This window comes from Bubalus kerabau, chromosome 18 (genome assembly GCF_029407905.1).
Source record: "Bubalus kerabau isolate K-KA32 ecotype Philippines breed swamp buffalo chromosome 18, PCC_UOA_SB_1v2, whole genome shotgun sequence".
Taxonomy (NCBI): domain Eukaryota; kingdom Metazoa; phylum Chordata; class Mammalia; order Artiodactyla; family Bovidae; genus Bubalus; species Bubalus kerabau.
The window spans coordinates 68,591,376-68,608,445 of NC_073641.1; the positions used below are offsets into that span (position 1 = coordinate 68,591,376).

A 17,070-nucleotide genomic window follows, 5' to 3' on the forward strand; every position below is an offset into this window, starting at 1 on the left:
AGGATGGGGAGCACGTGTACACCCGTGGTGGATTCATGTTGATGTATGGCAAAACCAATTCAATATTGTAAAGTTAAAAAATACAATAAAATAAATATATTTAAAAAAAAAAGAAAATCTTAGTAAACAGAAAATGAACCGAAACAGCAAAGACATGATCCCAATGGCTAAAGCAGAAAAACAGAACAATAACCACACAAGAAAATAAAAGTGATCAAAATAATAATTCTGAGTTAGGAGTTCCTGTTAAGATTATGCAAAAATCATAGCAATCACCTCTATGATTTAATCCTCCTCTTGAATGTCTTGCTAATATAAGCAGCGGACAACACAGTACCAATAGCCTCAAATACTGCAAAGCAAGAGCTAGTAAGGTATCTGAGAATGGGATGTTGCGAAGCTGCAGAACCTGAGAGTAACGACAACAAAAAGCTGGAATTCTTAAAACACTCTTAGCAGCATGGTGGGATGAGACTGAGCAAAGCCCAGGAGACAGGGAAGGACGGGAAGTTTGCAGTGCTGCCGTCTTACGGGGTCACCGAGAGCCCAGCGTGACTTACAACTAAACAAAAGCATGGCTGGATGTGACAAGTACAGAAGCATCAGTGTGTGGGCGCGTGTGCTCAGTCACGTTCAACTCTCTGTGACCCCAGACTATAGCTCGCCGGGCTCCTCAGTCCATGAGCTTCTCTAGACATGAGTACTGGAGCGGGTAGCCATTCCTTTCTCCACGGCATCTTCCCGACCCAGGGACTGAAGCTGAGTCTCCTGCACTAGCAGGTGGATTCTTTATCACTGTGAATACCTTTCATTCATCCTGGTTCTAAAATGTATTTGGGGACATAGTCTCATTCACAAGAAAGAATAAAATATCTAAAAATAACCCTAGCAGAAATGCATAAAATTTATATAAATAATGTTACACAGCTCTATCGCGAGACAGAAAATATTGGGCACTATGAAATGTAAGGGCTTAACTGGTGGCTCAGACTGTCAAGAATCTGCCTGCGATGCAGGAGACTGGAGTTCGATTCCTGGGTCGGGAAGATCCCCTGGAGAAGGAAATGGCAACCCACTCTAGTATTCTTGCCTGGAGAATCCCATGGACGGAGGAGCATGGCGGGCTACAGTCCATAGTGTCACAAAGAGTCGGACACGACCGAGCGACTAACACACACACACACACATGAAATGCTAATATGAGTGGGAAGGAGATTGCAGGGCTGAAACTCACGTTTATCGTCTAAACTTCTAGTGTGAAGAATTGTCCACACAGAAGAGTAACAAAATGACTGAGCCTTCAATGGTAATTTTATTAATCTCCTTTATTTTTATATTGAACACAATAACGAACTGTCATAACTTGCTACGTTACAGTGTCTAGTAATTGGAAGACAGGCAGACGAGACACACTGAGATCTCTTCCTGTGTCAAACAGTGCATGCCAGTGAAGCAGGGATCGAGCATCAAATCCCCACTGAACTCCAAATTCTGGATCACAAAAAAGGAGCACCAACAGACGCAGAATCCCCAGCGGGCCTCTCTGACTCCCAGACAAGCCTCTTCTTGGCCAGGTACGCCTTCCAGGACCCAGAGCCCAAATCAGTTAAGGCTTGCTCAGATTTCTGAGTTTTCCAGAGGACACTCTAAATATTTACTGTTTCATAGTTTCAAGTTGTTATTCAGTCAGAAAAAGGTTCAAAGTTTATTTGATCATAAAGTTTCCCTGTAAGAACGTTCCAGTTTTAGTTAAAATGAAGCACAGAGTTTATCTGATCATAAAAGTTCCCTGCAAAAGCATTCCAGTTTTAGTTAAAATGAAGGACAACCACATCAGGAAAAGCTTTTCGAAAACCCCAAGAGACTGTAACAAACCACTAACACCGAGAATACAGTTTCTACATGAAAACCCATGCGGAGGGAGCCCCTGCTTGGGAAGGTGAACCAGGAGAAGGGGAGAGGGGGGCTGATCCGATGGGGTGCCCAGGGGCCCGGAGAGCAGGGGCCAGAGGGCATGCTCCCTGCCAGGAGGCAGCAGCTGAAGAATGCATAAGACACCACATCGTGCGTCTTGGAGTCCCCTGTCACTCAGCATGGTCAGCAATCATAAGCGAACAGGAACTCTCTCCACTCACCCCCATTCCAGTTCCCAGCTCTGCAAATGCAGAAGCAACAGAGGAGAGGAGGGGGTCTTTGCCATGTTCATTACATTTTCACAGCAGAGACTCAACAGCCTTCCAAAGGGGAGGCTCCTTTGACATATCTGGCAATACCTAGTCAATGTTATTACTGCCATTGATCTCCGTAGAGTTAGGAGCATCGAGAATAAGAAATTCTGCTTCAAGTTGCAGGTGTGCAATCTTGAAAAGTAATTAAAAAAAAAAAAAGTGCCTGAAAAAATTCTAGTTCTCCCTCAAAGGAGGAAGGAAAGCCATCCCAGGCCAGCAGCGCCTGGTGAAGGACATGATGGGAGGGCTGGCCCAGGTACCTTCATGCCGTCAGCCGAGGGCCACCAGAAGTCCTCCTGGGGGGGATACAGCGGCCTGCTCCTGAAGAATGCCCCTGGCCCCCTGCCTCCCAGTGAGGTCACCTGGTGGATCAGGCCGGAGCAGGTGCCAGAGGCCTTTGGTACCAGCCTCCACTGGGCCTCTCCAGGCTCAACTTCTCTGCCCACCCAGCACCCAATTGTGAGAGGCTGTGGGTACACCGTGGGTACCCAGAACTGTCTGATCTGGCGGGACGAGGGACATGAAGATAGAACATGCCTCCGGTGGGGGGGAGGTGGATGTCACGTTTGACCTTAAACTCATGCTGTAGAGGTTGTGTAAGGGGTACAGAAATGTTTCAGTTCATGGAAAGTGAAAGTGAAAAGTGAAAGTATCAGTCGCTCGGTCGCGTCTGACTCTCTGCGACCCCATGGACTGTAGCCCTCCAGGCTCCTCTGTCCATGGGATTCTCCAGCCAAGAATACTGGAGTGGGTTGCCATGCCCTGGGCCAGGGGATGTTCCCAACCCATGGACGGAACCCAGGTCTCCTGCACTGCAGGCGGATTCTTTCCCATTTGAGCCACCAAGCCCCACTCCATGGAAGCAGACCCCAAATCAGAGGAGTTCAGATTCCTGACCTGGTTGGTGGCCAGCATCATACTTCAGCCTGTGATTTCAGTTTGATTAGACTGTTATTAGGCAGCTTACACATTTGCTAGGGAAAAAAAATCCTAGAGCAAATCTTAAAACAGTGAAGTACCAGAAAAATTACAGAGACATCAGTTCATTACATGGTCCCAAGAGAAACATCATCGAAAAGCTTCAAGTCAAAGATAATTCCACTGACGACAAACTTAAACCAAAAATGGAATCATGATTTTTCTGAATTTTGGATAATCTTCAAATTTCTCATGGTACCACCTGAAACAAGACAAAAAAATACGTTAAAAAAGTTACTTTTCTCACTAAAACGTTTGACAGATGCTAACAAAATGGACAATAGTCTCCTCATAAAGGGATCCTGACCTTTTCAAAAGTACTAATAAAACAGAAGAAATGAACACAGCATTGATAAAGAAACAGACTCCAATCAAAAAAGAGTAATAAACATTCTGGCATCTCAGGTACACAGCTTGACTTTGTTGGCATCATGAATATCTATCTGCATCTGATGGTCCAGCGTGACTCGAGCAGACGCGACACCTGTAATTCACCTGTACATTGAAGGACAGGCACAGGCATGCGATAAACACGCTGGTCAGGACACGGGGGCTTCACCTGTACATTGAAGGAAAGGCACAGGCATGCGATAAACACGCTGGTCAGGACACGGGGGCTTCACCTGTACATCGGCAAGGAAAGGCACAGGCATGCGATAAACACGCTGGTCAGGACACTGGGGGCTGCCTTAGCAGACCCTAGAAGCAGACAGACTGCGGCAGGGGAGGGGAACCAAGCAGGTGTGTCCTGACTATGGTTTGGTGACTCTGCGAGTTTTCTCCAGTCCTTGGAGGAGAGCTAGGGCCCAGGATCTGTGGCAAGAGCACGCAGCTACGGGCCGGGCAACTCTCAAAACAAATCTAGGAACATGCAACAGGGGTCATTCATAATGTGGCCCTCCACTCAAACAGGCATTTTCAGTTTTGACTATAAATGAAGTCAACCAAGGCACACTCATTCATTGTGGGAAGGGTTGCAGCTAAGTGGATGGAGTAAAGATGAAAAAACAATCGGACAAAATGGAGAAATAGAGGGAAAAAGGGAGCTTCCCTGACCACAATGAAGGTTAAACAGACCGAAAACAACGATGGAAAATGATTAGCTATTATTTTCAGAGATGGCAGAAATATATGAAATATACCTGTTATAAAGATGGCAGAAATATATGAGGACAACAAGCAGGAAGTGAGCCAGTAAAACCCTGTTGATTTTACATAAATTCAACACTGCCATCCGCACGGAGTCGCGACACGGAAGACTGCCATGGTACTTTCATGCGCTCTTCTGTATCCCCAAAAGGCACATCAAGAGAAGCACCCCGAGAAGATGGTCAGTGGGTCTTGGATGAAGCGTCCCCTCCCCTGACACGTGTGTGTGTGTGTGTGTGTGTGTGTGTGTGCGCACGCTCCGTCGTCTCCGACTCTTTGTCCCTCTGTGGACTGTAGCCCGCCAGGCTCCTCCGTCCATGGGATTTCCCAGGCAGGAATACTGGAGTGGGTTGCCATTTCCTTCTCTAAGGGATCTTCCCAACCCAGGGATCAAATCCCCATCTCTTGCATCTCCTGCATTGGCAGGTGGACTGTTTACCACTTGAGCCCCCTGGGAGACCATAGCAACCATGGACTTCCAGATCAGTGATGGTGTCTGGAGACAAGAAGGGTTAGAGGCCATGGTAACCATGGACTTTTCCAGATCAGCAATGTGCCTGGAGACAAGAGGGGTTACACATAGCAGCGGAGCCGAGTACGTGCACAATCCATGTGTTGACTCATGTTCGCCTGTGCTACGGTTTGAATGTGAACCCTGCAGAGTCGTGTTAAAAACCTAAGGCCCAAGGTGATGATAGTATTGGGAGGTGAGGCCTTCAGGAGGTGATGAGGGTGGAGCCTCAAGAGTGGAGTCAGTGCCCTGATTAAAGGGGCCCCAGAGCCCCTCCCTCTTCCCGCCTTATGAGTTTACAGCGAGTAGGCGCCATCCGCGACCCAGCCGAGGGCCTCCCCCAGAACTGGCCCTGCTGGTGGCATCCAGATCTCAGATTTGCTGCCTCCAGAACTGGGAGAAACAGATGTCCCTTGTTTATAAGGCCCTGGTTTATGGCATGTTTGTTACAGCAGCCTGAATGGACTAAGACATCCTGCTCGGGCACCAGGACACGAACCAGGTGGTTCCTAAGAGCCTCCCATGGCTCAGCAGGGCAGACACCAGGCCAGGAGGGCAGGAGGTGAGTCCCTCTCCTGACCCTGCCTGGGGACTGGGGACAGTGGCCTCGGAAGGGCAAGAGTAAAGGCGAGCAGCAGTCCAAAGTCAACAAGGACAGCCTCACCTGCATAGCCCTCAGGACAGCTCCAAGCACTGTGTGGCCCAGGAAGCTGTTCTACTTTGTTCAACCACTGAGACCTCAAATCCACCTCAAGAAAAGACTTCAAAGCAGAGGTTACCAACCTTTTTGGCACTAGGGGCTGGTTTCGTGGAAGATGGTTTGTCCAAAGACCAGGTCAGGGGAATGGTTACAGGATACTTCAAGCACATTATATGCATTGTGTACTTTATTTTCTTTTATTATTATATCAGCGCCACCTCACATCATCAGGCATCAGATCCCAGAGGCTGGAGCCTTGCTTACAAGGAGTCTTCCAGTAGTCCAATGCTCAACACTCTGTGCTTCTGCTGCAGGGGGCACAGGTTTGACCCCTGGTCAGAGAACTGAGATCCCCTAAGATCACTCATGCTGTACAGCGCACACACACACACACACACACACACACACATATATATACATACACATTTTATATATGTGTTTTCTTGTTCAGTCGCTCAGTTGTGTCTGATTCTTTGTGGTCCCATGCATGGCAGCATACCAGGCTTCCCTGGCCTTCACTACCTCCCGGCATTTGCTCAACTCATATCCATTGAGTCAGTGATGCCATGCAACCATCTCATTCTCAATCACCCCCTTTACCTCTTGCCCTTTATCTTTCCTAGTATCAGGGTCTTTTCCAAAGAGTTGGCTCTTTGCATCAGAAGGCCAAATATTGGAGCTGCAGCTTCATCATCAGTCCTCCCAAAGAATATTCAGGACTTCTTTAGCATGGACTGGTTGGATCTCCTTGCAGTCCAAGGGACTCTCAAGAGTCTTCTCCAACACCACAGTTCAAAAGCATCAATTCTTCAGCGCTTAGCCTTCTTTATGGTCTAACTCTCACATCCAGTTCATGACTACTGGAAAAATCACAGCTTTGACTATACAGACCTCTGTCAGCAAAGTGATATTTCTGCTTTTAATACACTGTCCAGGTTTGTCATAGCTTTCCTTCCAAGGAGCAAGGGTCTTTGAATTTCATGGCTGCAGTCACTGTCCACAGTGATTTTGGAGCTCAAGAAAATAAAGTCTGTCACTGCTTCCACTTTCCCCCTTCTATTTGCCATGAACTGGTGGAACAGGCTGCCACAATCTTAGTTTTCTGAATGTTGAGTTTTAAGCCAGCTTTTTCACTCTCCTCTTTCACCTTCATCAAGAGGCTCTTTAGTTCCTCTTCACTTCCTTCCATTAGAATGGTAACATCTGCCTATCTGAGGCTGTTGATATTTCTCCCACAAGATGATTCCAGCTTGTGATTCATCCAGCCATAGACACTTTTAAAAGGACAAGCAGCATATTTCTGTTACTTTTCTCGTTCATTTTTCTACCCCTAGAATCAAAGCGTATGTGACACTAAGCAGGGCTGGATATCACTTCTTTGTCTTGAATTTATTACTGTCGAGGCTGAACTGACGTCTCATTGCCTTTCTGCTGAATGCGGAATAACCCTGTAACCATGTGCGTGTCTGTGTTTCTAGCTCATGAAAAGCTTCGTGTTCCCAATCTCTCTTCCAGAAGCACTCCTCTGCCAAGGACGGGTCACTGATGGGTGAGTAAACACTTTCCAAGTGGAAACAAATCACAGATCTTTATCGAGGTCTTACAAAATACACTGTTGTTCCAAGAATCTAATTTTTTTTTTAATGTATTTTCTAAGACGTTAGATATTTTTAGTCTAAAGAGATGATGATAAATGGTTTCAGCCAGGCCTGTGGAAAGCATGGGTCTTTCTGGTTCTGGGCAAAATGTTTCATAGGCCTGAGGTGGCAGGGAACAACCAGCAGAGGAGAAAACCGAGCGTCTCAGACTCCCTGCCTGTGCTCACAGCCCCGTGGACACTGCATCCCAGAAGGGCTGGTGTGTCAGCTTCCCGGGGCTGCTGCAACACAGAGCCACAAACCTGGGGCCTGAAATGACAGCACGTCTGTTCTCACCGCCCGGCAGCCAGAAGCCCGCCATCTGGGTGCGGGCAGGAGCACGCTCCCTCCCGGGCCCCAGGGGACAGCCTGTGCTGCCTCTCCCAGCTTCTGGCTGCCTCGGGTGCCTCGGTCCGTGACGGCATCGCTGCATTCTCGGCCTCCAGCTTCCCTCTGTGTCTGTCTGCTGGTGGCCATCTTTTCTCTGCCTGTCTATGTCCAGGTTTCCCTTCTTCATAAGGACACCAGTCCTTGGGTCCCACTCCAGTGCCACCCCATCTGAACCAGCCCCATCCGCACAGACTCCGCTCTCAGGGTCAGGACACAATCCGACACACGCCAAACTCCCAGCATCGCTGTGGCATCAGGGGGACTGTCCCGGTGCTGAGCCAGTCTGGGAGCCCGCCCGTCGCAGGACACATGACTTCCAACCTGCCCGAGGCTTTGTTCCCCGAGCCTCGGTTTCCCACCTGTTAGACTGGGCAGATGGCCTTCAAGATCACCTCACCTTTAACACCCTTTGTTTTTTATGTTGATGGTCCAATGCATCACAGGCCTTTTCGGGGATCTGATAAAGGCCGAGGCCCCACACTCTGGAAAATGATGTGAAATGATGTGATTTCGGGGCATGGTAACCTGGAGCCCATTGGGGACCCCAGGCCCGGGTGGTGGGGCACACGTATGGGATGGGACTCTTGCCAGGGCATGATGCCGACTCTTCCAACTACTGCTGCCTGGTCAGCATCCCCCACTGTCATGGGCGAGTCCACAGCAGACCCTGAATCCCCCGCCAGACATTGAACTTGACCATGGAGCCCAGCCATGGCATATCGAAGATGCCAGAACAGGGCAAAGCAAACAAGGATGCTGACACATGCCTGACGATTACAGCTAGGCATTTCTTCAGACAATTGTGCTTTTCTGTTTTAATGTAGCTAGAAGTGTTAGTCTCTTTGTGACCCCATAGACTGTAGCCTGCCACGCTTCTCCGTCTGTGGAATTCTCCAAGCGAGAATACTGGAGTGGGTTGCCACTTCCTCCTCCAGGGGATCTTCCTGACCCAGGGATCAAAGCCGGCTTTCTCGAATTGCAGGCAGATTCTTTAATGTATGAACCACCAGGAGAGCCCTTTTGTCTAGCTAACGCCTGGTATAAACTGGGGTTTGACAAATTAGTATGAATGCTTCTAAAATCTAACCTGAGGATTGCTCTACGGAGATCAGATAACAAATTAAAAATGCCGAACGTGCTTTTGAACGTACTTGTGATGTTGCTGAGCCCTGGTGAACAGGACACAGAAGCTGAACACAGCAAAAGCCCAGCCCTGAATGGACCAGCTGGCGAGGGCATAGCCGCACCACTCCACGACTTCTCCGAAGTAGTTGGCTGCAGATATGTATTCAAAGAAGCCCCCTAGGAGAAAACAGGGCCAGCAGCACGTTTACTAAAAGACAATGCCTAACGAAACCTTGACTGAAGAGAGACCTGTGGATACCTGCAGGGAGAACACAAAAACCAACTCTGGAAAAACACGACCTTTACAGAACTTGTATCGATGAGACGCCTCCAATAAGACCAGCTTTACTATTTCATACTACAACTTCTGGTAGTACCTGCATGCCTATATCAATATTCACCTGTTTATCTGACTATAAAAATGCTATGGCTTTAACATACTTCAATATGTTGCTTTACTAGCTAACGAGTCAAGCTGACAAAACTTAAACAGGGATGGGGAGCACAGACTAACAGTGATAGTCTGGCTAAGAGGGACTTCTAGGAACCCCTAGACAAAAAAGGGAAGGAAATACTAATGTTCAAGGGCAGATTCACTTGTGCGTTCACTCATCAAGTCTTCCCAGATGCATCAAGTCTACATGACAGGCCAGACCTTCTTCTAAGGATGTGGGATGCTCCATGGATGAGACTGCTTGCTCCACATTTGGGCTATTACGCCCCAGGGAGGGTGTGGGGGACTCAAGGGGCAGAGCAGGGTGAGTGGGTTGGGAGTGGGGCTGGGCTGGAAGGAGCTTGGGCCAGAGACCACAGCGGCACACTGCAAGGATAACCCCAGGGCCACAGCTTAAGCAATTTGAGGCTCATGGGGTTTTCTGGTTATTTGTTCCACTGTTATTTCTGTACGGTTTCAAGGAAGATAAACACAAGGATTCCAGCCCGAATGCTGCTGTTTGTGCTGTTCACCTCTGCTCTTTAAGTTTTTAGCTTTACCAACTGATTAAAAAAAATTTTTTTAGAAGCTCTATTGTTTTTTTAACTTCCATATCTATTTAGTTCTTTTTATAGTATGCTACTCCTTTACTCATACTTTCAATCCCTTTATGGTTTAAATATTTAAGTTTTAAATATGAAAGTTTATAACCTGTACCTGAATTCTAAGCTCTGAGATCGCTCACATCAATGACGCCCTTGATCATGGGGCTCTGTTCCTCATGGGCTCTGCAACCTCTGACTGTGTCACTTCTCCCGCGGTGTAGGGTCTGCTGGGCTCTCGAGGCCTGCATGGAAGGCCGGTTCTCTGGGAATCCGGGTTTGCCTTGATGGTGGGTGTGAGCCCACCACCCCGAGGACCACAAGGATCCTAATTCATGGCTGGATGGTTTCTCAGATCAGGCAAGTGGCATGTATTTGGGCTACAAGCCAGCCTCAGGGTCAGCGGGTAGTCACTGATTCAACCAAGATGCACTCGGGGCTTTAGCCCTCACTTAGATTTTGCCCTCTGATGATCACGTCTGCTCTTGATACCATACTGATGCATTTAAAACTTTTACTCAACATTTTAAAGTGTTTTGGAAAGAGGGTGAGTCAAGGTATCAATTCTAATCTATGACAAGAAAGGAAGTGATGGACACCCCTCGTAGACCATAAATTCTTACTCATACGCTCTTTCCAAACACAGATATAACTAGAATTTCCTTTTTGCTTCCATTAGTCAGAACTGGTTCTTCTATCATTTTAATAAAACAATGATCAGTCACCGCTCCTGCTGGTAGCAGCGGCACACTGGAAGCCTGCGGTGACGAGCAGTGTGCTTCAGCTGTGAGCTCTGGCAAAACCAAAGCAGCGCGGCGGCACGCCACGCAATCTTGGAATGCGTGCCAAGTCGCTTCAGTCGTGCCCGACTCTTTGCAGCCCGATGGACAGTAGCCCACCAGGCTGCTCTGTCCATGGAATTCTCCAGGCAGTCAATATTAGAATAAATTCCCCATTTTCAGTACATACCTCTTGGTATTTTATAGCCAGTCTCCCCTGGTTTCCTGAGGTTCCTCAGGACATGATCTGAGTGGATGTTAATCAGCATGCCTATCAGCCATAAGGCAGAACCTAAACAAGATAAAACATACAAGGGTATTATGGTAACTAAGCCACAGAATTCACAAACCCAGGTGTGAATGAACAGTATTATTGTAATCCTTCACAATATCATTAGAGGCATAACATATAAGCCTTGACCGATAGTAAAAATCATGGAAATAAATACTGTGCTTTATTTAGAAAGATGACTTATAGGTGTTGTGAGATAGGGTTTTGTGTTTCTAAAAACACTACTGAATTACCCAATTTATTTAAAATAGCTTGATCTGATGGTCACAATCTATGTTTTCAGGATGACTGGGATGACTAGAAAATGACTAAGGCACAAGCCTTAGAGTTGTCATCGTCCGTGGGTCGGCCCACCAAGTTTATGTGACGCCACAGACACTGGCTGAAGCACGGCGCCCCCCGCCCCCCACGGGCAGACGTGGGGCAGGGAGTCCCCGGCGTGTGACGTCACAGACACTGGCTGAAGCACGGCGCCCCCCGCCCCCCACGGGCAGACGTGGGGCAGGGAGTCCCCGGCGTGTGACGTCACAGACACAGAAGCACAGCGCCCCCCCACCCCCATGGGCAGACGTGGGGCAGGGAGTCCCCAGGGTGTGCTTTACCAGGGCGGCTGCACTCAGGCCCTTGAGGGGGTGGTTCCCAGGAGCTGAGAGCTGGTCCTCATTTCTCTATAATTTTATGTAACAATTTAATGTAGATCCACACCCCTCCCCTACTCATTTCCTGCTTGCTCATCATTTGGCATTCGTGGGTCTGTTCGTGTACTCAACTCTCAACAAAACTGTCAACTGCCAGCTGCCTGGCTCTGGGTAGATATTCCTAATATATGTATATCAGTCCTGATATATCTGAATGCTTTCTCTCCCATTCTTAAACGACTTCAGAGGTTTTTCATCAGTTAAAAGTTTGCATTGTTTCTCAATGACATATGCTCTTATTTTCAATTCTTCCTATTCAATCGTGGAGAAGTTAAGAAGTCTATATACAATTTACTGAATGTCTTAAACTTTAGACCAGCTTCAGAGGGTTTGCAGGGGACAAGGCCTACCTGCAGAACTACTTCAAATGACACTTAAATGCACAGGCCAAAGAATTCTTTTGTTTTTTTGCTGTTCATCAACAATTTTCAAACAATCCATCCCAGAAGCAATTCCCATGAGAACCTCAAGTAGTACTAGGCTTAGTTGCTCAACCGTCTCTGACTCTTTGCTGACCCACGGACTGCAGCCCATAGGCTCCTCGGTCCACAGGATTCCCCAGGCACAAATACTGGAGTGGGTAGACATGCCCTTCTCCAGGGGAACTTCGTGACTCCAGGGATTGAACCCAGGTCTCTTGAACTGCAGGCAGCGTCTTCACCATCCAAGCCACCCAAATAAACATTTAAAACTGTTATCTTTTAGTTAAAAAAGAAAAACATTCCCTTTCTCTGTCCTTGGTTGCCTACTCTTAGGGGCTGGTGAAGCCACTACTCTGCTATGACTCAGGCGAGGTCTGGGGCCGCCTGATTCACCCTCTGACCTTTCCTTCCTCAGGTGACGCGGACCTAACTTCGGCCCTTCTCGGAACCTCAGAAGGCAGAGGCGTGGGTGCAGTCCCTGGCAATGGGCCAAGCCTGTTGTTTCCTTCCTCCTTCTGATAACTGGGGCAGAAGAAAACCAGATAGTCAGAGAGCAGGTAAATGAAGACCGTGTTTGGGGGCAGGGAGCAAATGCAACAGCTCAGTCTGGTGTTTGGAGGAGGCACAGATTGTGGAGCTGGCGTGGGTGTGTGCTAGGTCGCTCAGTCATGTCCACCTCCGTGCGACCCTGGGGCCTGTAGCCCACCAGGCTGCCCTGTCCGTGGAGTTTCCCAGGCAGGAACACTGGAGCGCGTTGCCGGGCCTCCCCCAGGGGGTCTTGCCGTCCCTGGGACTGAGCCAGCGTCCCTCACGCCTCCTGCACTGGCAGGCGGGGTCTCTACCGCTAGTGCCACCCGGGAGTTTCAACACTAGGTTTTCTCTATTATGACCAATTCATAGATGTGGAGGGAAAAAAAAGGAGAAATGGAGGGTCACTTTATTTTTTAATTTGTTTCTGGCTGTGCTAGGCCCTCACTCCTGCACGTGGCTTTCCCTGGTCGCGAGGAGCGGGGGCGACTCTCCAGGTGCGGTGCTCCGGCTCCTCACTGTGATGGCTTCTCCTGGTGCAGACCACGGTCTCTAGGACACACCAGCTTAGCTGGTCTCAGGCAAGTGAAATCTTCTCAGATTAGGGATCATACTTATGGCCCCTGCATTGCCAGGTGGATTCTTAACCACTGGACCACCAGGGAAGTCCTAAGGTTACTTTGTATAGTTTAAAGGGCTTCAGGGCAATTTGAAAAGTTGATGGACTCCTAGGAGCTGCCCTTGTGCGTGTGTGTGTGCTCAGTAGCTCCGTGGTGTCCAACTTATTGCAACTCCCTGAATGGGACTCTCCCCCCTCCCCTCCCCGCCAGGCTCCTCTCTCCATGGAATTTTCCAGGCAAGAATACTGGAGCAGGTAGCCATTTCCCTCTCCAGGGGATCTTCCTGACCCAGGGATTGAACCCACGTCTCTGGCATGGGTAGGCAGATTCTTTACCACTGCACCACCCAGGAAGCCCACTAGCTACCTTGGGAGAAAGCTGTAACTGAACGTGCTAGAATTTCTAAACATTAGGAGGGTAAGCATATAGAAATTTCCTTATAGACAAGAGCCCCCAAATTACATATTTTTAACATCCTTGCAAATATTTTTGATGACTTTTTTTTACCATTTTTGTTTTTAGAAATTGTAAGGTTATAATTAGAACCAGAAAATGTACTAGGAAAGTCAAAGTGTTAGTTGCTCAGTTTTGTCTGACTCTGCGACCCCAAGGACTGTGGTCCGCCAGGGCCTCTGTCCATGGGATTCTCCAGGCAAGAATACTAGAACAGATTGCCATTCCCCCCTCCAGGGAGTCTTCCTGACCCTGGGATGGAACCCGGGTCGCCTGCATTGTGGGAAGATTCGTTACCGTCTGAGCCACCACCAGGGAAGCCTGGAAAATGTGCTACTTTATATTAATTGAAAAAAAAAAAATTTTTCAAAAACCTCATAAACCTCAGAGTGTAAAGTCTAACTGCCTCGCTGAAGATGACTTTCTCTTGCTTTCCAGAACAAACTGTAGGAGGTTTGATGACAGTCTTAGATTACACGGCCCGTTAGTGCCCAAGAGGCCTCAGTCTCGGTCCCCTGCTCAGTCTGCTGCAGCTTGTTGCTATTTTTAGGTCACCTTAAGAACAGGTATCTGTGCTTTAGGCGCTCGAGTGAGCGAGGGAGCAGGGCGCCTGCGTCACGGGGACAGCCTGACCCTCCATCCCGCCAGCGCTCAGCCCCTTGGCCTAGGTCAAGGGGCCTTTGCAGACTCTCTGTTTTCTCAAGACGCGTGTGCTTTCTAACTGGACCCTACTGGAAGGTGAACACCGAGCTGAAGGTCACAGGGATGGGAGGTGTCACTGAGGACACTCACCTGTTAGAAACCGGGGGTCGCTGAGCCAGTCGTCCGCGTACACTGCGTACTGACTCAGGTACCTGCTCTGCAGGTAGCCGTTATAAGTGCAGAAGATGAATGCCAACAGGAAGGCATACAGCGGCATGGGCTTCCCTCCTCGGATCAGAAATGGGAAAACCAAGGTCCTTCAGAGACAAGAAATATATATTTTTTAAAGCAACAATGATAAAGAATCTAATGTCTGCAATTCTCCTTTAATGTCTTAGACTTTTTTTTTTCTTTTTAAGCATGAAGATTTTCTTTATTTTCTTCTTGCAGCAACGATTAGATATTTCCTCAACTGGCTCTTGGGCTTCCATGGTGGCTCAGACGGTGAAGAATCTACCTGCAATGCAGGAGACCAGGGTTCGATCCCTGGCTCAGGAAGATCCCCTGGAGGAGGGCATAGCAACCCACTCCAGTACTCTTGCCTGGAGAATCCCATGGACAGAGGAGCCTGGCAGGCTACAGTCCATGGGGTCGCAAACAGTGGGACATGACTGAGCACCTTTCACTTACTGGCTATTCTATTACTATTATGTCTAATTGTCCCAGATGTCTTGCAGAGTTTTCCAACTAGAGGAGCTCAACACCGAATTACAGGTGTGCCGGAGCGGTGCTGCCTTAGCCCCCCAGCTGATCAGGGCAGGATCTGGGGGGGGCCAGAGCTCCGGAACAGCTATGTCTTCCCAGGGAGTCTTCTTGTCAGATTATCCCACTATATGCTAAAGATGTGTCATGTACCTTGTGTGCTATAATGAGAAACAGATTGAGAAGCTCTGCTCTAAATGCCTTGGATTTTTAATCTTGATTTTTATATAAAAGCCATTCTTAGGAATACTTGCACAGATGTACTATATCTGTTGAAAGCAGAATTTCTAGTTAAAGAATTAACTGTGTTTTAATAATGTACACCACTGTGCAAAAATTCAGGGTTCTAGTTATACAGAGTGTGAAACAGACGCACGGAATGAGAGAGAATGGAAGGTCCCATCCTCCTAACACCGGTGACTCAGTCTGGTCCAAGGTGTTTGAATTTGGGGGCCACCAGTACATTATCTGTCACCATGGTGATGGCTGTCATGTCCCTAGTGCCCACCATGGGCAAGGCCTCCCAGCTACCTGCACAGACTCGCTGTCGCCACACCTGACAGAGGACACAGTTCAGACTCAGAGTGCTCCAGTCATCTGCTTAAGGTCAAGGGCTGGTGAGTGGCTGAGTTTAAGTATACTTTGGCCACCTGATGCGAAGGGCTGACTCACTGGAAAAGACGGTGATGCTGGGAAAGATTGAGGGCGGGAAGAGAAGGGGAGGACGAGATGGTTGGATAGTATCACTGACTCAGTGGACATGAGTCTGAGCAAGCTCAGGGAGATAGTGAAGGACAGGAAGCCTGGCGTGCTGCAGTCCATGGGGTCATAAAGAGTCAGATGTGACTTATTGACTGAACAACAATGTTAGGGTTGCTCAGTCCCGTCTGACTCTTTGTGATCCCATGGGCTGCAGCCCGCCAGGCTCCTCTGTCCGTGGGATTCTCCAGGCAGGAATGCTGGAGTGGGTTGCCATTTCCTTCTCCAGAGGACCTTCCCGACGCAGGGGTGGAGCCCGGGTCTCCTGCACTGCAGGTGGATCCCGTGCTCTCTGGTTGTACCGCCTGGTTTAGGTGGACACTGTTGCTTAGCTGCTCAGTTGTGTCCGAGTCTTTGCAACCCCGTGGACTGCAGCCCATCAGGCTCTTCTGTCCATAGCATTTCCCAGACAAGAATACTGGAGTGGGTTGCCATTTCCTTCTCCAGGGGATCTTCCCTTCCCAGGGATCGAACACTTGTCTTCTGTGCCTCCTGCATAGGCAAGAGGATTCTTTACCACTGCGCCGCCTGGGAAGCCCTTAGTGCACATCAGTAGAAGTTTAAAGACAGAAATTAAAAGGACAAGAAACTAGAAATGTAGGAAAAATACGGATGTAAACTTTATGTTGTGTGTGAATTTTCTCTTTAAAATCAATATGTCATATATTTAAAAGGGGGTCATCACTACATAGCCTATAGCCTTTAAGAGGATAATAAGAAACGATTTCAACAGCTTTATGCCAACAAATTTGACAACATGGATGAAGCAGACAAAATTCTTAAAAGACAAAGGTGACCAAAACTGACCAAAGAAGAAAGTGACAACTTTAATCCCTCTATCAAGGAAAAAGAATTCAGATGCAAGGAATTCTAGAAAAGCCAAAACTAGAGTCAGGGGAAGGGATCAGCAGCAAAGAAGCACAAAGGACATGTATGGGGACACGACGTCCTGTATCTCTGGATTGTGGTGATGACCACACAACCTGATCCAATCACCAAAACTGATCAAATCAAAGTTGATTTACGTAAATGACAGCTTAAAACGGGACATGTGCACACTTATAGTTTCCATTTTGGCCATCTGCTCCAGGGTAAAAACACAAACGACTGTTAACAGTAAGAGCACAATAACAGTACTGCGAAGTTACATCCTCAAGGCATTCTCTCCCCAATAGTTTCACTCACCATCTCGGGAGAGCTTTCCCAGGAATCACAAGCAGGTTCTCATCTTGTTCAGCCACTTCCCGCAGAGACCTTGTGTAAGTTTAGGCAAAGCACGAGCTGGACGGGAAGCGTCCATCAGGCGATGACACCACGAGTGGGGCGGCTGTTTGCCTGGGAACCACAGGGCCGGCAGCTCAG

General features: G+C 48.3%; 1 protein-coding gene across 7 annotated transcripts in view; it reads right to left on the reverse strand.

Annotated features, from left to right (window-relative positions):
- Positions 1 to 1,307: 1,307 nt before the first annotated feature.
- SRD5A1 (steroid 5 alpha-reductase 1) overlaps positions 1,308 to 17,070 on the reverse strand; it is a 40,541-nt gene continuing 24,778 nt past the window's right edge. The window contains exons 2-8 of one of the 7 annotated variants that reach the window (XR_008704832.1): positions 16,894 to 16,962; positions 14,338 to 14,504; positions 10,723 to 10,824; positions 8,745 to 8,895; positions 7,991 to 8,075; positions 5,650 to 5,874; positions 1,308 to 3,408 (exon numbers count right to left, since the gene is read on the reverse strand). Coding sequence is in view for 4 of the 7 variants with exons in the window: in XM_055554783.1 (XP_055410758.1) it covers positions 3,397 to 3,408; positions 7,991 to 8,075; positions 8,745 to 8,895; positions 10,723 to 10,824; positions 14,338 to 14,504; positions 16,894 to 16,962 (586 nt within the window). In the remaining 3 variants the exon portion in view is untranslated. The remainder of the gene's footprint in view (positions 3,409 to 5,649; positions 5,875 to 7,990; positions 8,076 to 8,744; positions 8,896 to 10,722; positions 10,825 to 14,337; positions 14,505 to 16,893; positions 16,963 to 17,070) is intronic. The other 6 variants (XR_008704834.1, XR_008704833.1, XM_055554783.1 and 3 more) reach the window with 6 other exon arrangements.